We start from the raw sequence: 20,255 nt of genomic DNA, 5'->3' as shown, positions 1-20,255 counted from the left end.
CTGTCTGTGTCTGTCCCTGTTATGGGGGGTCCCTCTGTCTGTGGTTGTCCCTGTTATGGGGGGTGTCCCTCTGTCTGTGGCTGTCTCTGTTATGGGGCGTGTCCCTCTGTGGCTGTCCCTGTTATGGGGCCCCTCTATCTGTGGCTGTCCCTGTTATGGGGCGTGTCCCTCTGTCTGTGGCTGTCTCTGTTATGGGGCGTGTCCCTCTGTCTGTGGCTGTCCCTGTTATGGGGTATCCTGTCTGTGTCTGTCCCTGTTATGGGGCGTGTCCCTCTGTCTGTGGCTGTCCCTGTTATGGGGTACCCTGTCTGTGTCTGTCCCTGTTATGGGGCGTGTCCCTCTTTCTGTGGCTGTCCCTGTTATAGGGGGTCCCTCTGTCTGTGGCTGTCACTGTTATAGGGGGTCCCTCTGTCTGTGGCTGTCCCTGTTATGGGGCGTGTCCCTCTGTCTGTGGCTAGCCTAGCCCTGTTATGGGGCGTGTCCCTCTGTCTGTGGCTGTCCCTGTTATGGGGGTCCCTCTGTCTCACTCTCTAGATAACCCTGTTATAGGGGGTCCCTCTGTCTGTGGCTGTCCCTGTTATGGGGCCCCTCTATCTGTGGCTGTCCCTGTTATGGGGCGTGTCCCTCTGTCTGTGGCACTATGGTAACGCGCACTCTGAACTCGGATGTGTCACGTGATCTCTGCAGAATCATCATGGCGGCTCGCAGTGTGTTCGCTCCTGGACTGTTCAGGGACAAAGTCGCCATCGTGACCGGAGGGGGCTCCGGGATCGGGAAAGCCATCGCGGCCGAGCTGCTGGCACTAGGTGAGGAGTCCGGGTCTCCGGATGACACGACATTGCTGCTCCTGCTGGCGGTGACATAAGACTCCTGCACCCCTCAGTCCGATGTAAAACTACAAGTCCCAGCATGCAGTGCGGCTCACAGAGGTCGGCGCCGCGTGCTGGGGCTTGTAGTTCTCCGGCTGTTGGTCAGGTACAAGAGCTTCCTTCCATCCTGTAGTTTACCAGGACGAGACATAAGATGGGCTGAGGGGTCCCTGGGGAGTCCGCATACCCCTATAACAGGGTCAGCCTCACACTCATCTATATGGAAGGGATTTTCTGAATTATCTGCCCTGTCCGATTTCACCCTCATTTACTGACAGCAAGCAGAGATCTTGGCTACCAATAAGGTAAGGCTACCAAAAGACAACTGACTAGTGACTGACCCCCATTCATTTCTGCTGTGACCCTGCTGTCCTCCATGCTTTACACTGGTTGCTCTTGTTGTGTCTCTGCAGGCTGCAGCGTCGTCATTGCCTCCCGCAAACTGGAGCGGTGTAAAGAGACCGCCCGGGATCTGGTGTCACAGATCAGCCCCCCGGACCCCTCCATGGTGACCGCTCTGCAGTGTAACATCCGCAAGGAGGAGGAGGTGAGCGGTCAGGCCTTCAGCAGCACAGAGGACTTCAGCAGGGCGGATCATGTCAGAGAGGAGAACACACCTCATTTCAACTCTGTGCAGACATGCCTATTAACCCCCGCCCTGCCAGTGCTGTCCTCAGTCACCTCGGTGCAGTCTATCGGGCTACTTTCACACTAGTGTCAATTCGCTCATCCCTAGTCATGACCCCCGTGCAAGTCAATGGGGACAGATCTGTTTTCTCTGCCACAATCGAAAACGGATTCGTCCCCCACTGACTATTAATGGAGTTCATGACGGATCCGTCTTGGCTATGTTAAAGATAACGGATGCGGATGGTTGTATTATCAGTAACGGATCCAGTGAAAACACTAGTGTGAAAGTCGCCTTATTCCGGCTGCCTCTCGCCATGTTTGCCGTGCTGCGGCCGGACCTCCGGACCGCTCCCATTGTAGTCAATGGGGCTGGGCAGGATGCCGCTAGTGTGAAGCTAGCCTTAACCCCCACCATGCCAGTGCTGTCCTCATTCACCTCAGGTGCTGTCTATTAACCCCCACCCTGCCGGCTCTCTCCTCATTCACCTCGGGTGCAGTCTATTAACCCCCACCTTGCCGGCTCTCTCCTCATTTACCTCGGGGGCAGTCTATTAACCCCCACCCTGCCTGAACTCTCCTCATTTACCTTGGGTGCAGTCTATTAACCCCCACCCTGCCGGCTCTCTCCTCATTCACCTCAGGCGCTGTCTATTAACCCCCACCATGCCGGATCTCTCCTCATTCACCTCAGGGGCAGTCTATTAACCCCCACCTTGCCTGCACTCTCCTCATTTACCTTGGGTGCAGTCTATTAACCCCCATTCTGCCTGCACTCTCCTCATTTACCTCAGGGGCAGTCTATTAACCCCCACCCTGCCGGCTCTCTCCTCATTCACCTCAGGGGCAGTCTATTAACCCCCACCTTGCCTGCACTCTCCTCATTTACCTTGGGTGCAGTCTATTAACCCCCATTCTGCCTGCACTCTCCTCATTTACCTCAGGGGCAGTCTATTAACCCCCACCCTGCCGTCTCTCTCCTCATTCACCTCAGGTGCAGTCGCTGGTGAAATCCACTTTAAACCTTTACGGTCGCATCGACTTCTTGGTCAACAATGGCGGAGGACAATTCCCGAGTCCAAGCGAAGCAATTACTTCGAAAGGCTGGAACGCCGTGGTGGAGACCAACCTGACCGGCACCTTCTATTGCTGCAGAGAAGGTGAGTATTAAAGGGCTTGTCCAAAACAGGAATAACGCACAATCAGCGCCGGCGAGGTGGAGTTATGGAAACAGCGGAGCACCGGGCACTTGACCGTTTCTGCCTCTCCAGGCCGCTGCGTACTGTGGGTTATTCCCATCCCCTCCATGAAAGCGACAAGCCCTTAAAAGGAAATATGTCCGGGGCTGGCTGCACTGGCCCTTGAGTGGCGGTGCATCCTTAAAGGGGTCTTCTGGGCTACAGATACTAATGACCTATTCTCCGGATAAGTCATCAGTATCAGATCTGTGGGGGTCTGACTCCCAGCACCTCCACCAATCAGCTGTTTCGAGCCGCAGTATCGGAGTGGAAGGCTCCATACACTGGGGCACATTCACTCAGGGACTTAGACATAAAAAGTGTCTCAAGTCTCCTTTTTTGTCTGGCCGTGCGACAATATTTTGTTGCACGGCCTGTTTTGTGCTACGTACGCCAGTTCTGTGTGACGGGTGGGCAGCTCGGCTCCTATTGAAGTGAGGAAGACGGCCTTCGGCCTCTTTATACAGCACCTGGCACAGCGCCACCCATTGTATACTGTCCGTGCCTGGTATAGCAGCTCAGTCCCGATCATTTGAATAGCAGCAGAAACATCATGTGACCAATAGATGAGACGTCATTGGACGAGGAAGAGTCCACAGGGCTTTAACCCCTCATGATCAGATATCGGTGGCCTATCCTGATGATAGGTCATTGATGTGTAAATCCCAGAAAACCCCCTTTAAATGCTACCCAGCCATAGATACATCTGACCCTGCGGAGTACACAGCCCAGCAGCGAGTGATAGAACAGCCAATAGGAGCTGCAGGGGTTAACAGGGCAAGAGCCGGGGACATTAAGTCACAAGTCCCTGTCACCTGCAGCTGAGATCCGGCAGAGAGTCACCCCCCCCCCCCACCTCTGTAAATAGAGGAAGGTTCACATGGGTTTGGAGATTGTGAGGACCAATCAGGCGGAGGCAGACGCAAGGCATTATGGGACTTGTAGGAAATGGCCTCTCTAGTGTCACGTGGGCCCTTCTGGATCCCTCTCACCTTCTCTACTGTGCGACCAGAAAATGAACGAAAAGGGGCCACTGCGCAGTAAGAGCCGCTATTAACCCTTCCTGCAGTCTTCTTTCACATCTGCGGTCCAGCCTTCCGGCGGGCTGTTCCGCTGCAGCGGTTTTTGTCCGGCCAATTCTCGCTCTAGTTGATGGGGCCGGCGGGCATTCCGGTAACGTCTGACAATGCCGGATCCAGAGAGCCTTAAAGGGGTCTCCTGGTTATAAAAATATTTTAAGTGATGCCCGCAGCCAGCCTGCTGAAACATACTTACCCGCTTCCCGCCGCTCCCGTCCTCTACTGTCTTCATCTTCCAGTCCCTGCGCTGTTTATATCCAGCTATAGCTATGGTCACGGGCACCGCTCCAGCCAATGACTGGCTTCAGTGGCACTTGCTGCTTGTGGCGACATCACTGGCTGGAGCGGTGCATGAGCCAGCTATAGCCAGCGGGATAGCGGGGACCGCAGCGGCGTGGAGGAGATCAGTATAAATCTTCTGTTTCAAGAGGAAGGCTTCGGTCATTAGTTAAAATATAATTATAACCAGATAACCCCTTTAAGAATTAAAGGACAACCGTTTAACATGTCCACCTGCATCCGCTGTATGTAGGAGGCAGACGTAGCTGAGCTTTAGATCCCGCCGCTGATAAAAGATGGCGGCTATGATGGTTTCTACCCATCACCAGAAGCGACCTCCACGATAGCCTCAAATCAATCTCTGCTTGGTGGATATGGCTCCCCAAGGAATACCTACATCGGCAGAAACTATCCCTCTTGACCACCTGAATAACCCTAAAGAGCTGAGCCCCCTCCCCAATAAAGGGTGACCCCCACAGAGTGCCCCAGTAACCCTACATGACCCCAAACCCAGAACAGCATAGGACCAGATAGGTTGTAATACATAGTACTGCCACCTGGTGCCACGACTAAGAAACAGCGCCCCAGTGTGTTTCAGTAGATTACTGTGACTTCATCAGGGATAAAACACATATGATCCAGGTAGATGGCGGGGGCACATAGGGCAATCTCACCATAGCTAGTGTCAGGGCACATAACTTAGCTTCGGCACCCCCACCCTACCCCCAGGGGTAGGAACCGGTCTATCCTTCCAGTGTGTGTCATTAAAAGTGCACCTAACCTTTCAGATGACTTTTCAGAATATGCTGCCTTATGTGTATACAGGAGTGATAAGACTACGACTTGTGTCTGACATTTTAACATATGCCCCTCTGCAGGCTCCATCTTGAATTCTCAGTTGCCTCTGAGCGGAGGGGTGTAGATCAGCCGTAATAATGTCTGCCCATAGACTACACATGATGACAGCAGATCCTGCTTCCTAGCTCTCGCTCACTCAGTCAGAACCATGTAGAACATTATAGAGAAGGACTGAGTAGTATAGATGTGAATAAAGCACTTGAAGTGAGATATAACACTTACTATGGCTGCTGCAGCCTCTGTGCCTGTGTCCCCCTCACTGCAGCTCCATCCTCCCCATCCCCTCTCCATATACTTCTACTAGGTGCTGTAATCTGATCCCTCAGTGAGCGGGCAGTCTGCTTTGATCTCACAAGACTAGTTAAGGATGGGGGGGGGGAGCTGATAACTGGAGAACAAGGCATTTTTATCTGATATGATCTATTACAAAGGTTCTTCTCCTTTGTGCTGGAGCTGTGGCTGAGCTGGTTCTGATGTCTGACCCCTGAGAATCCAAAGAATCCGCCACTGAATAAAGACCCTGACGCCCCCAACATCTCCTCCGTCTAAAGCCTGTACCATTATAGCATCGCCTGGTTATTCATGATAAAATGAGGAGCCACCTTACAGCTGCCCTTTCTTCTGCCCCGTGGAGGTAGATCACCGAGCGTGACAGTTGTCTTTTTTTCGTGTAGTGTACAACACATGGATGAAGGAGCATGGCGGCGCCATCGTGAACATTGTGGCAGACATGTGGAAGGGATTTCCTGGCATGGCGTAAGCTTCCCATTGTACAAAAACCTAATGTAGGAAAAAACGGATTACTGCCTCCATTATAAGCTGTCAGGATGTGTCTGGTGCTGACTGTGTCCAGTGACAACCAGCAGAATAGTGAGTGCAGCTCTGGAGTATAATACAGGATTTAACTCATGATCAATACAGGATAAGTAATGTATGTACACAGTGACTGCACCAGCAGAATAGTGAGTACAGCTCTGGAGTATAATACAGAATGTAACTCAGGATCAGTACAGGATAAGTAATGTATGTACACAGTGACTGCACCAGCAGAATAGTGAGTGCAGCTCTGGAGTATAATACAGGATGTAACTCAGGATCAGTACAGGATAAGTAATGTATGTACACAGTGACTGCACCAGCAGAATAGTGAGTGCAGCTCTGGAGTATAATACAGGATGTAACTTGGGATCAGTACAGGATAAGTAATGTAATGTATGTACACAGTGACTGCACCAGCAGAATAGTGAGTGCAGCTCTGGAGTATAATACAGGATGTAACTCGGGATCAGTACAGGATAAGTAATGTATGTACACAGTGACTGCACCAGCAGAATAGTGAGTGCAGCTCTGCAGTATAATACAGGATGTAACTCAGGATCAGTACAGGATAAGTAATGTAATGTATGTACACAGTGACTGCACCAGCAGAATAGTGAGTGCAGCTCTGCAGTATAATACAGGATGTAACTCAGGATCAGTACAGGATAAGTAATGTATGTACACAGTGACTGCACCAGCAGAATAGTGAGTGCAGCTCTGCAGTATAATACAGGATGTAACTCAGGATCAGTACAGGATAAGTAATGTAATGTATGTACACAGTGACTGCACCAGCAGAATAGTGAGTGCAGCTCTGCAGTATAATACAGGATGTAACTCAGGATCAGTACAGGATAAGTAATGTATGTACACAGTGACTGCACCAGCAGAATAGTGAGTGCAGCTCTGCAGTATAATACTGGATGGTTTGGGACTCCAGTGTTTGGTGCTTACATTCCCAGCTGTGTTTTTGGGTGATAGGCACACGGGAGCAGCACGAGCCGCTGTGGACAACCTGACAAAAAGCCTCGCTATTGAATGGGCTCACACTGGTGTCCGGATCAATTCTGTTGCTCCTGTAAGTATCTTGGATTTTTCTATTGTTATTATAACTACATCTTATTACCTGGTGATATCTGTCCGATTTCTCTACGCTGTCAGAAGAATAGTGAAAGCAGCTCTGAATGTGACCAGAATATTAGAGCTGGTGAGAAGTATACATTCTGTAGATTCAGCCTGGTAATCCGGAGTCCTGCACCAGATTAACAGGATTTTACCTGAACCTGCTGCTCTTCATGGGACACTTCAGAGAAATCGTGATCGACTTTCAGCAGCAGAATAGTCGTACCGTGTGGACGCACCATAACGTTCTATGAAAGGGGTTGTCCAAGTTATTTTTACTGATTACCTGTCCTTAGGATAGGTCACCGATATCAGATCAGTGGAGGTTCGACACCCGGCACCTCAGCCGATCAGCCGTGCCAGCGCTGCCTTCTCTTCATTGTTTCCCTGCTCACCATCGCAACGGCAGCAGTGATCGGTGTAATTACAAGAAGCCGCTCCATTCACTTCAATGGGGCGGCTCGTACCTAGTCAAGTGAGTACTACAGAGCCGTCCCACTGAAGCGAATGGGGCGGCTTCTTGTAATTACACCGATCACTGCTGCCGTTGCGATGGTGAGCAGGGAAACAATGAAGAGAAGGCAGCGCTGGCACGGCACACACCTTCTCTTCAACCAGCTGATTGGCAGAGGTGCCGGGTGTCGAACCCCCACTGATCTGATATTGATAACCTATCCTGGGGACAGGTCATCAATAAAAATAACTTGGACAACCCCTTTAATCTTTCATTAATTGCCTGACTATTAAATGGTTGTTAAAAAACACCTGATCACATTAAATACTGGATTATTGGAATTTCGCTTACATTTTTGCACAACGCTAAATGCGAGACTGTCGCCTGTCTCTGCTGTACGCTCTAACGTCATAGTTGGGGATGAGCGAATTTCAAATTTTGAAATTCGTTTTCGGTTCGTGTTTACTGAATTGTGTTATGGATTCCGTTACCACGGACCATAACGCAATTCCATGATGGAATGCCTTTAGAGACATTCCGTTATTTATTCTGTCATAATAGAAGTCTATGGGCTGCAAAACGGATCCGTCCCGTTTACATTATGCAGGACAGGACTCCAGCATAACGTAACCGGATGGATCCATTATGCAGCCCATAGACTTCTATTATGACGGAATGCCTCTAAAGGCGTTCCGTTACGCATTCAATCATGGAATTGCGTTATGGTCCGTGGTAACAGAATCCATAACACAATTCAGTAAATGCCACAACACAAACCGCACACAAACTTAAAAATATAAAAATTCGCTCATCCCTAGTCATAGTGATCCCAACCACAGGTTACTTACCTCTTGATTCTGTATTTTGCAGGGAACCATCTTTTCGAAGACTGCCACTGAGAATTACGGAGACATGGGGCCCAATATGTTCCACAGCTTTATCCCTAATATTCCAGCTAAGAGACTCGGACTCCCTGAAGAGGTAGGAAGGGTCCGGGCTGAGGTCTCCAGGTCACGTTACACCCATTAGCATCTTTCTTCAGATCTTCCTGGGCTCCTGCAGGAGTATCTGAAGTTTCGGTTCTCTCCCATACAGATCTCGCCGATGGTTTGTTTCCTGTTGTCTCCTGCCGCTTCCTTCATCACTGGAGAGACTGTGAAGGTCGACGCCGGGCAAAGCCTGTACCACAGCAGTTGGCAAGTGCCAGGTAGGAGATACGTCCCCACAGGGGCCTAGTTCTGCGGCTACAGAAAACCACATTGCGGTTCCACGTGATAAAAAAAAAAAGATTCATTTTTTCAGGGCACTTTCGTATGTTACAGTTTTCCCTATAAAACAAGCTCTGAAAAATGCAAAATCCATCCACTGACAAAGGCCAAGAGAGCGTCTCTTCAGCCCCCACCGAGCCGGTATACAGTGATATGTGACTACGGGGCCCCAGCTGCAGGGTTCAGTTTTTAGTGTCTTCTGAGCTGTCACCTTAATTAAAGGGGTGCAGCATTATATCAGACCTCCCAGAGTGGTGATCGTACTTACCTGGTCTCCGCTGCTGGGTGGCCGGCCTTTCATCTCCTAAATGTCAGAAGTAAAAGTCCTGTTGTTTTCTGCCCCCTAGAGGAGGTTGGCGAGATTGACACAGATCAGCTTTGTCTTTCTTTGTTAATAGTTAAAGGGGTTATCCATAAAATGATAATGATGACCTCCGGATAGGTCATCATTATCAGATTGGCGGGGGTCCTGAGTTCCGGCACCCCCGCCGATCAGCTCCCAGCAGCTTTCGAAGCACATCGCTGACTGATGTACGTTGACATCGCATGACCTACGAAGAGGTCGCATCACTCATTGAGCGCCCTACCATGGTGGGCGGCCGCCTTAGGAATACCTCGCCTGTGATTATAACTTTGCACTTCTAGGGATTGGCCTCGTTCCTCACGCACTTTGTCCTCCCTTTTCAGATCACAGCAGGTGGCCAGAGGCTCCAGATGGGGAGAACGCCAAAGCTTTGAAGAAAATGATTGCAGACATCCCCTCTCCAAAGATGTGATGTCTGGGGCTGGGCTCTGGAAGGTCGCCATGCCACCTGGCTTAATTGCCAAGCTGAACGAATGCACTAATGAACGTGATGCCTTATTATCAGATGACTGGGTAAATGCAGAATAGAAATGGCCAGACCCAACAACCATCTAATGTGTATGGGGGGGGGGGTCTTCTGACTCTTCCCTGATGGCAGGGGTTGGGGGAGATGAGGATTGGACAAGTTGGATTTCATCATGGCTGATTCTTTTATTCTCAGCGGAGAAAAAACAAGTGCTTTCTCCCCATTCTGCAAACATGCATGCTCAGCTGAGCTTGCATGTGTATGAAGGGAGAGAGAGCTGCTGGCCAAACGCTCTAATGTGCATGGCTGGCCTAAAGATAGGGATACACTTGGACTTTGATGAATCGCTCCTACATTTCTAAGAGATTTCAAAGAATTTTTGAGCATGTGATTGGGCGGGTACCACTGTAAGAATAGAGTGACGGTCAGACATGTGCGCTGCCGCTCCGGGCATCTCTATAGGACTGCCGGGGACAGCTGAGTGGAGTGTCAGTGTGCATGCATGACCACGGCTTCATTCATACAGTGGCACCCCCGCCATTGAATCACACGTTTATAATGTACACTGCACTCAGAAAGTCTTCAGACACTTTCACTTTTTTCACGTTTTGTTATGTTGCTACTTGTGCTAAAATAAAACAAAATCAGGTTTTCCCATCATTCTGTACTGAATTCCCCCATAATGAGAAAGCGAAAACAGAATTTTAGAAATATTTGCAAATTTATTAAAAAGGAAATAACAAAAATTTCATATGGACATAAGTCTTCAGCCCCTTTTACTCGGGTCTTAGTTGAAGACCCATTGGCAGTGATTCCATTCCATGGGGATGATACCACAAGGTTTACACCTGGATTTGGGGATTTCGTTCCATTCTTCTCTGCAGATCCTCTCCAGCTTTGTCAGGTTGGCTGGGGGCCCTCGTGGACAATGATGTTCCATTGCATTCAGGGCTCTGGCTGGGCCACTCAAGGACATTCGCAGAGCTGTCCATAAGACGCTCCTTCCTTGTCTTGGCTGTGTGCTTAGGGTCATTGTCTGAGGTCCAGAGCTCTGGATCAGGCTTCCAATAAAGGTTATGTACACGTTTTGGGGCAGTTATAAATTATTGCATTGTACTCATTTTGAGCTTAAATAATTTTTTTCAATTGGCCTTTATGAAAAATATTGAGCCCCTGTCTCTGTACAGCCTTGAGATTTTGTAGTAGCATGCTCTGTGTTTTCACTGTAGCTCAGCTGACGGCTCCTTATCTCTGCTCTCTGACATTATAAGCACTCATTATAACTCAATTCTTATCTTACTTATAAGAATGTGGCTTAAACAAGTCTTTATGACCAATTAACAATTTAGAGATAAGGGTTCTTAGATGACACAAAGTTAAGATAAAAAGTACAATTCACACCACTAGACAAATAGTTAACCCTTTGTGACAAAACGGCTGAATTTGTTTTAGTAAAGACCAATTAAAAAAAATTAGTTTTAGCCAAATGAGTAAAAGGCAATCATAAAAATGTTGCCCCTGAAGGTGTACATAGCCATAGGAATATTTCTGTAGTTTGCTCCATTCAGCTTTCCCTCCACCCTGACCGGTCTCCCTGCCCCCCAGCTTGCAAGATGCTGTCACCATTGCTTCACTGTAGGGATTGTATTAGGCAGGTGATGAACGGCGCCTGGTTTCCGCCAGACATGACGCTTAGAATTGAGGCCAAAAAAGTTCCATCTTGGTTTCATTTATGTGTCTTTTACTGGTAAGAGGCTTCTTTCTGCCAGATTGGTGGAGGCTGCGGTGATGGTCGACTTTCTGGAAGTTTCTCCCATCTGCACACAGGATCTCTGGAGCTCAGCCATGAGTGACCATTGGGTTCCTGGTTACCTCTCTTACCAAGTCTCCCCTGATTACTTGCAGCAGAAATGTTTTTGTCCTCGTCTCCAGATCTGAGCCTCCACACAATCCTGTCTCTGAGATCTATAGGCAGTTCTTTCTTCCTCATGGCTTGGTTTTGGCTCTGATGCATCGTCAGCTGTGAGACCTGATACAGACGGGGCTGTGTCTTTCCAAATTGTGTCCAATCTGCTTAATTTACCACAGGTGTCTCCAATCAAGGTGCAGAACATCTCAAAGATGATCAAGAGAAATGGGAGGCCCCGGAGCGAAATGTCAAGTGTCACAGCAAAGGGGCTGAATGTCCATGATAAACTTTAGTTTTACTTTTTTTAAATAATATTACAAACATTTCTAAAATCTTGTTTTCCCCTCGTCGTTATGGGGTATTGAGAGCAGAATGATTGGAGGAAACTGGATTTTTTAAAATTTTATTTAAGATTTTAGCTCAAGGAGCAAAATAACAAAATGTTCAAAAGCAAAAGGGTCTGAAGACTTTCCAAATGCAGTGTATCCTGTGGATGGGTGATACTTTCTTATGCAGAGATCACCCCTTTAAGGATGCTTATGTGTAAAGATGGAAGCATCGCTGCACAGAACAAGATGTAGCTGAGCCGACTGTGTGACATAGACTCTGTCACTACACTGTAAGGCAGAAAGGTCAGTGATTGGTTATTCTCCTGGACCTGCTGGATTATTACGTCTTCTGGATTACTAGACGGATAGCGATATTGAACTCAAACTGATTTGTTTGACGCAGAGAAAGAAAACCACGTAGTCCTTGTTTCTGATGCCTCCTGATTTTGACACCTCACACTGCCATTTGTTACTGCCATATTCATCGGGGGTGGGGGTGTCCCTCTGAAGCTGCAAAACTGCAGGGAATTCTCCTTTATTATAATGCTATGTTCCTTAGGCCGCTGTCACACGAGCGTATTGAAAGCCATCCGTATTCTGGCTCTGGATTACGCTTGGATTCCAGATGATAAACCATCAGTATTGCTTCAGTAATTCATCAGGATTTATGCGCGTATTCCTTCCTCCCTGTATTTTTTATGAACTCCCATAGACTATAATATTTGGAAACCAATCCACACAAAACTCAGACATGTTGCGGATTTCAAATACTGACGGAAATGATACGCCCATGTGAATAGCTCTATTCATTAACATTCGCAGCGGATTCTGGTACATAAAACCCGGGCCGTGTATGGATTGCAAATACGCTCCAGTGTGAGAGTTTGCTATCTGTGAGCTGTTTATCAGCAGCCTCTATCCTGATTGTTTGCTACAATGTATCAGTGCAGGAAAGGTATAGCTATCTGGAGCGCACAGAGGATGTCTAGGCTGCATACCATTGTAACAAACGCTCAGCTATGAGAAGTATTGGGTCTGTATGGGTTTTATACAAGGAGTCAGTCACTGACTGCAAGTAGAGATACGGTAAGAAACTGAAATAAAAAACGTCCCCGTTGATTTCTTAGACTAAACCAGATGTGCGCTGCCTGATCTGTAACTGGTGAATAATTATAACTCAAATGACGCCATAATAATAAAGATACTTTATTTTACTGCATTTTCTGGATATGTTTTGCTTTTTGATCTTTGTATTGTTTGTCTTTATAAATTGTAATCACTTTATAATGAAACTTTCAAAAAACGTGCCCTCTAATCTGTTGTTAAGTCCTTTTTAGAGAGGACCTTTCGCGGACATTACGATATTAGTATCTGGCAGTGTAGGGCACACTATTTTGTCAGATGCGCTGCTCCATTCCCCCACTGTGCCCCCCGTTCTCTTTTGCCGCTCTGTATGCTAATTAATAGCATCGGTACAGGGAGGAGGAGACGGCCATGTTTCTCAAGGGGCGTCTCCTTCTCCGTTGCTCCGCTGCAGTTGGGCGGCTCACAGCCAGGGAGAAGGAGAAGGAGGCGCCCCTTGAGAAACACGAGCGTGTTTCATACAGAGCGGCAAAAGAGAACGGGGGGCACAGCGGGGGAACGGAGTGCACAAACATCTACATATTATGCCCTACACTGCTAGGTACTAATATTATGTCAGGACCAGTGAAAGGTCCTCTATAAAATCTCTACTTGCTGTGAAATGATTGGTTCCAAATTGAGAGGTAGCAGTTTTCCTGATTTTGCACAAACTGAGGCATAAACTGCAGTGTGACCGCCCTGTGTGAATGAGCCCTAATAATCTCTCCTATCTATTGTAGGCTTGTTAAAGGGGTTTTTCAAGACTTTTTGGATAGGTCATCAGTATCCAAGTCTGAAACCCCAGTTCTTGTCCTGTCCGTTTCTCTTGCCAGAAGTCTTTCTCCCCATTCGGGACACATGCATGCTGGGCCGAGCCAAGTGTGCATGTGTATGGAGGGGACATGAGAGAGAACTTTTGTAAGGCTACTTTCACACTTGCGGCAGAGTGATCCAGCAAGCAGTTCCATCGCCGGAACTGCCTGCCGGTTCCGTCAAAACGTATGCCAACTGATGGCATTTGTAAGACTGATCAGGATCCTGATCCGTCTTACAAATGCATTGAAATGCCGCATCAGTTTTTCTGGTGTCATCCGGTAAAAACGGATCCGGCATTTATTTTTTTTCGGAAGGGCGCATCCGGCATTCCTGTATTTTGAATAGCACTAATACATTCCTATTGAATAAAAAAATGCTGAATCCGGCATTCAGGCAAGTGTTCAGTTTTTTTGGCCGGAGATAATACCGCAGCGTGCTACGGTTTTATCTCCGTCCTGAAAAGTCAGAAAGACTGAACTGAAGACATCCTGAACGGATTGCTCTCTATTCAGAATGCATGGGGATAAAACAGATCAGTTCTTTTCCAGTATTGAGCCCCTAGGACGGAACTCTATGCCGGAAAAGAAAAACGCTAGTGTGAAAGTACCCTGAGCTGTCGGATGAAAGTTCGCTCAGCAGTCTTGTGTGCACGGACGGCTTTACTTTTCAACGTTAAAAAAAACACAGAAGTGTCCCCAAATCTTGGCTCCTGTCCCACTGATGAACGTCTGGATGAGTGCAGCACGGCGGTGAATCTCTGCTGACCAATAACGGAATCTCGTGTGTCTGGCACTTGTAATAAGACCCATTGCAGCCACTTTCACAGCTTTCCTGAATGCCGCCAGTTACCTTAGCTTGGTGACCCCTGCCGTGCGGTCTCTTGATGGGAACGATGGTTCTTCCTGTATTCTGTTCGGATGTACAGAGCGGATTTTCAGTCTCAAGGTGTTATGTACCGGAGACGACGGGTGTGTACCAGCCTTTCTGCACGTTAGTCCAGGGTATCTGCATGCTACGTTTTTCTGTCTGGCACTGGAAAGCATCCAGCAATCCAGAAACCGTCATTTAAAAAACAGGAGATCAGTTCTGGCAATGGACACTTATGGGAACCCACCTTCAGAAATGTCTGCAGTATACCTGTAGCGTGTGAATATACCCCAAGGTTTTCTGAATTATCGGATGATGTCTTTCTATATATATTTACTCCGGGACCATCGGGGCCAGCGAGTGATCCAGTAAGTGGAACTTGACGGCACAAACAGTAATACATGAGCGAGGATCGGCGTGTCATCTCTGCGGCTGTAGATAACAGTCGCGTCCTTTGCCCTTCATATAAACTTCGGACAATGAGGTCACAGTAGGAGATGTGCCCGGTGGAGGCCGGTTCCAGGTGAATGACCTGTGTCCATTAGACGGTGAGAGCGCCATTATGTTTCCATCCGTGTTCCTTCTGCATGCCGCAGATCCAGGACATTAAAGGGCATCTGTCAGCAGTTTTGTCCCTATGACACCGGCTGACTTGTTACATGTGCACTCGGCAGCTGAAGACATCTGTGTTGGTCCCATGTTCATATGTGTCTGCATTGTTGAGAAAAATTATGTTTTGATATATGAAAATGGGCCTCTAGGAGCAACAGGGGCGTTACCATTACACCGAGAGGCTCTGCTCTCTCTGCAACTGTGCAACTCTCCCACTCTGATGGACAGGACCAGGCAGTGTAAACATCCTAATGCCCGGCTCTGTCAATCATACTGCAGAGAAAGCAGAGCCTCTAGGTGTAATGGTAACGCCCCCGTTGCTCCAAGAGGCTCATTTGCATATAATAAAACATTTTTCTCAACAATGTGGACACATATGAACATGGGACCAACACAGACGCCTTCAGCTGCGGAGCGCACATGTAACCGGTCAGCCAGTGTCATAGCGACAAAACTGCTGACAGATGCCCTTTAAAGGCGGTATTCCCTCATCTTGGCTTATCCAGTGTTCAGAGGTGTCCGGGGTGACGAGTAGCTGAGCTGGTGGTGCATTTTTTTTCAGTAACCCCCATGGAAATGAATCCGTTCCAGAATTGGGCCCCTCGGCTCTTCCATACCCTGACCACCCCGGGCTGCGGCGTATGACAGGTACTCTGAAGCTGGGGACAGCTCTGAGGGTTAGCAGCTCAGATCTTCGTTTTAACCTGAACGCCACTTTCAGACCAGTGGAAAATTACACCATTTTGTGCAGTAAAATGTACATGCTGCAGAGTGTGGGTGACGTTTCTGAAATCTCATGCACTTTGCTGTGTATTTTCTGCAGGAAATTCCACTGTGCAGAATTCATATGTGAATGTTCCCTTAAAGGGGTGTTCTAGCTTTTTACATTTCAAGCCTAACCTGCTAACACCCCCCCCCCCCCCCCATATTCATTCACTTCTTGACTCTCTGTTTCGGCTCCCATCATTGGTCTTCCATTTCCTGATGGATGGAGGCACGAGCGCCTCTGCAGCCAATAATTGTGCAGCGGCCATGAGGAAGACATCGGCCAGGGGGTCCCTTTAAGGTGTTATGAGTGGTTAAAAGTTTGCCGTGACGCCAGTTGCATTTCAGCAACGAGGGACTGGGTCCCCCTAAGTAGATGGTGATAGTGGTACCCAGGTGTAGGAATGGCAGAGGGGGCCAAGGGTTGCCTATAATGTCCCTTTAGGTGTAGCTGAGCACTTGTCACGGTGCTCCTACCTGGATATCTTGGAACCCCGGGTGTGGTCATCCGTAGCCGTGCAACTAAGATGTTTAACGGTGAAGGTATGATGAAAGAAATGGAGTCCAGACTTGATATAACATTGAACAGCAGCTTTACTTGAATAAACTTGCATCAAAAACAATCTTCCAACTTTTTCTTGGTCATCAGCAGATTTTTGGCATGAACTTTTAGCAGTCAAACACATTCGGCCCTGCTACATCTGTCACTCTTTGACTCCGCTGTGTTACCAGGATTAAATAGAAACTTTTCCTTTCTGCTGAAATTAACTTTCTGTAGTCTGACTCTGTCTTTATCTTAAGCTTCATCCAGGGAACTACACTTCCTGGCTTCTCTTGAGACTCTTAACTCTTTCCTCTGGTTCCAGCAGAGCTGATGGTGCTCTGCTGGCCTAGGCAGTGCTCCACCAGAAGGGACGAGCTCTCTGCAGCACAACCTCCCTTGGCAAGGGGGTAGGCCAGACACTCCACACACAACCTCTCCCCTTGGAGGGGAAGGCTAGACTGACCCTCACTGACTAAACTCCTTCCTCTCTAGAGAGAGCGAGAATGGACAGAAGGTTCCACTCATGTAAAACTAGCTCTGTCAATATTGCCGCCATCTGCTGGTGAACCAGGCACATTACATCATAAACAACAGTTGCATAGGAATAAATACACATGATGGCATTAGATCAACCATAAGAGATAGTGATGGGGGCAAAAATAGTGGAAATGCCCTCTAGCGGGGCTTTACAATTAGCAGTGACGTGTCACCAAACGGCGAATGACCCAGCAGTGACGTTCACCACTGAGGCCAGTCATTGGCTGCAGCAGTGCTTGCAACCCTGCCCATTCAGGACGAGGGATCGGAAAAACCCGAAACAGAGAAGTGGGGAGCAGGTAAGTGGTTTCTCACCAGGTAGAACAGGCTCCAGGGTCGTGCAACATGAGATTAGATAAGCTGTGGAAGGATCGTCTCTGTCATAGAAATGGTTTTGTTTGTAGAGAAAAGCACGCACACTCTTGAGAGCTCAGATATGCCAAGTGGGTTTATTGTGAATCATACATTTCAAACTGTGACGTCGGTGCCAGCAACATTTGCAATAATAAGCAAGTACCGTAAATGATTCTGCTGGTAAAATGACAAGATACTGCCCCAGTCGGGGGCGTTAATTGCTCCGTTTCAAGGAAAATAATGTTGCACCGTGAGTGATATGGAGAGTTGCGATGTTACAGACGTTTCGGTCATATGAGACCTTTATCAATAGATCGCTGAAAGTGTAAAACATAAGATGAGAATCTGAGGCATATACAGTCAGGTCCATAAATATTGGGACACTGACACAATTCTAACATTTTTGGCTCTATACACCACCACAATGGATTTGAAATGAAGCGAACAAGATGTGCTTTACCTGCAGACTGTCAGCTTTACCTGCAGACTGTCAGCTGTAATCTGAGGGCATTTACATCCAAATCAGGTGAACGGTGCAGGAATTACAGCAGTTTGCATCTGTGCCTCCCACTTGTTATGGGACCAAAAGTAATGGGACAATTGTCTTCTCAGCTGTTCCACGGCCAGGTGTGTGTTATTCCCTCATTATCCCAATTACAATGAGCAGATACAAGGTCCAGAGGTCATTTCCAGTTGCTGTTGCTGTCAACTCTCAAGATGAGATCCAAAGAGCTGTCACTATCAGTGAAGCCATCATTAGGCTGAAAAAACACAACAAACCCATCAGAAATATAGCAAAAACATTAGGCGCGGCCAAAACAACTGTTTGGAACATTCTTAAGAAGAAGGAACGCACCAGTGACCTCAGCAACACCAAAAGACCCGGAAGACCACGGAAAACAACTGTGGTGGATGAGCAAAGAATTCTTTCCCTGGTGAAGAAAACACCCTTCACAACAGTTGGCCAGATCAAGAACACTCTCCAGGAGGTAGGTGTATGTGTGTCAAAGTCAGCAATCAGGAGAAGACTTCACCAGAGTGAATACAGAGGGTTCACCACAAGATGTAAACCATTGGTGAGCCTCAAAAACAGAAAGGCCAGATTAGAGTTTGCCAAACGACATCTAAAAAAGCCTTCACAGTTCTGGAACAGCATCCTATGGACAGATGAGACCAAGATCAACTTGTACCAGAGTGATGGGAAGAGAAGAGTATGGAGAAGGAAAGGAACTGCTCATGGTCCTAAGCATACCACCTCATCAGTGAAGCATGGTGGTGGTAGTGTCATGGCGTGGGCATGTATGGCTGCCAATGGAACTGCTTCTCTTGTATTTATTGATGATGTGACTGATGACAAAAGCAGCAGGATGAATTCTGAAGTGTTTCGGGCAATATTATCGGCTCATCTTCAGCCAAATGCTTCAGAATTCAGTGGACGGCGCCTCACAGGGCAGATGAACAATGACCCAAAGCATCCTGCAAAAGCAACCAAAGAGTAAGGGAAAGAAGTGGAATGATCTGCAATGGCCGAGTCAATCCCCGGGCCTGAATCCGATTGAGAATTTCACTTGCTGAAGACAAAACTGAAGGGAAAATGCCCCAAGAACAAGCAGGAACTGAAGACAGTTGCAGTAGAGGCCGGGCAGAGCGTCACCAGGGATGAGACCAGCGTCTGGTGATGTCTATGCGCTCCAGACTTCAGGCTGTAATTGACTGCAAAGGATTTGCAACAAAGTATTAAAAAGTGAAAGTTTGATTTATGATTATTCTGTCCCATTACTTCTGGTCCCTTAACAAGTGGGAGGCACAGATGCAAACTGCTGTAATTCCTGCACCGTTCACCTGATGTGGATGTAAATGCCCTCAAATTACAGCTGACAGTCTGCAGGTAAAGCTGACAGTCTGCAGGTAAAGCTGACAGTCTGCAGGTAAAGCTGACAGTCTGGAGGTAAAGCACATCTTGTTTGTTTCATTTCAAATCCATTGTGGTGGTGTATAGAGCCAAAAATGTTAGAGTTGTGTCCATGTCCCAATATGTTTATGGACCTGACTGTAGATGCAAATCGGTGATGAAAAGACATTTAAAAGAAATCTGCAGGTCCGACACAGGTAAATAAAAATAGCTTATAAGAAATTGCCTGAATACAGGTAGGTCATAGAGAAAGACAAATTCGTGCTTTCTAGAGTAATTTAGCAAATAATGAGAAAATGGGGAAAAAAGAACAATGTAGCAGAATGCAGCTGAGCACCAGTGGTTGTACACTTACCACCCCATTGTCCCTAAGATCCAACAGGTCATCCGTAAACACTGGCCTCTACGACAACGCACAAATCCCCTGATTACAGTTTCAATCACCTGCACTAATGTGCCTTAAAAGACCAAAGAACCTCAGAGACCGCTTGGTACGAGCAGACATCGGAAGCCAAATAAAAGCCGCTAAACAACTTTGTTTGGAGACCCGGAGAAAAGACCCCTTTCCGTGTCTACATTGCGCCAGAAGGGCAGTACACTACACCATCCACACACGGGACGCCCATTCCCGATAAAGGACTACTTCACCTGCGACTCCAATTTCGTCGTCTATTCCATTAAAGGCCCCTGCGGTCTCATGTACATCGGCGAAACCACCCAAGCAATTAGAGACAGGATATCGAGCCACAAATCTACCATACGCTGTCAAAAACCATGGCTTCCACTACCAGACCATGTAAAAGCAAGACACAATGTATCCTAACTGCGCTTTCAGGTCATTGAACGAATAATCCGACCCAGACGTGGCGGTAACCATATTGGATTTTTTTTAAAACGAGGGTCCTACTGGATCCACACACTGGACACTCTGGCCCCTAGGGGCCTCAACCGCGAATACGACGTCTTTCCGACATAACAGCCCTTCACTCTGGATTTCCAGACGTTTCTGCGGTCCCCACCTCTTCATAAATTGGACTGTATTCCG

The 20,255-nt window shown here is 47.7% G+C and overlaps 1 protein-coding gene across 1 annotated transcript; it reads left to right on the top strand.

Moving 5' to 3' along the window:
- Positions 1-649: 649 nt before the first annotated feature.
- Positions 650-12,900, top strand: PECR (peroxisomal trans-2-enoyl-CoA reductase). Its single transcript, XM_044274715.1, has 8 exons — positions 650-806; positions 1,283-1,416; positions 2,491-2,656; positions 5,625-5,706; positions 6,751-6,847; positions 8,216-8,326; positions 8,441-8,552; positions 9,301-12,900. Exons 1-8 carry the CDS (start codon positions 695-697, stop codon positions 9,387-9,389), a joined length of 903 nt encoding a protein of 300 aa, XP_044130650.1. The 5' UTR covers positions 650-694; the 3' UTR covers positions 9,390-12,900.
- Positions 12,901-20,255: the final 7,355 nt, after the last annotated feature.

This window comes from Bufo gargarizans, unplaced genomic scaffold (genome assembly GCF_014858855.1).
Source record: "Bufo gargarizans isolate SCDJY-AF-19 unplaced genomic scaffold, ASM1485885v1 original_scaffold_2029_pilon, whole genome shotgun sequence".
NCBI lineage: Eukaryota > Metazoa > Chordata > Amphibia > Anura > Bufonidae > Bufo > Bufo gargarizans.
This window is presented reverse-complemented; position numbering and strand designations above follow the sequence as displayed.

What these genes read in the sequence shown, in the direction of transcription:
- PECR (XM_044274715.1), top strand. Translation starts at nt 695, where the DNA reads ATGGCGGCTCGCAGTGTGTTCGCTCCTGGACTGTTCAGGGACAAAGTC. An exon ending in CTTCTATTGCTGCAGAGAAG is followed by an intron (nt 2,657 to 5,624) that starts GTGAGTATTAAA and finishes TTTTTCGTGTAG; the next exon opens with TGTACAACACATGGATGAAG. An exon ending in CAGCAGTTGGCAAGTGCCAG is followed by an intron (nt 8,553 to 9,300) that starts GTAGGAGATACG and finishes CTCCCTTTTCAG; the next exon opens with ATCACAGCAGGTGGCCAGAG.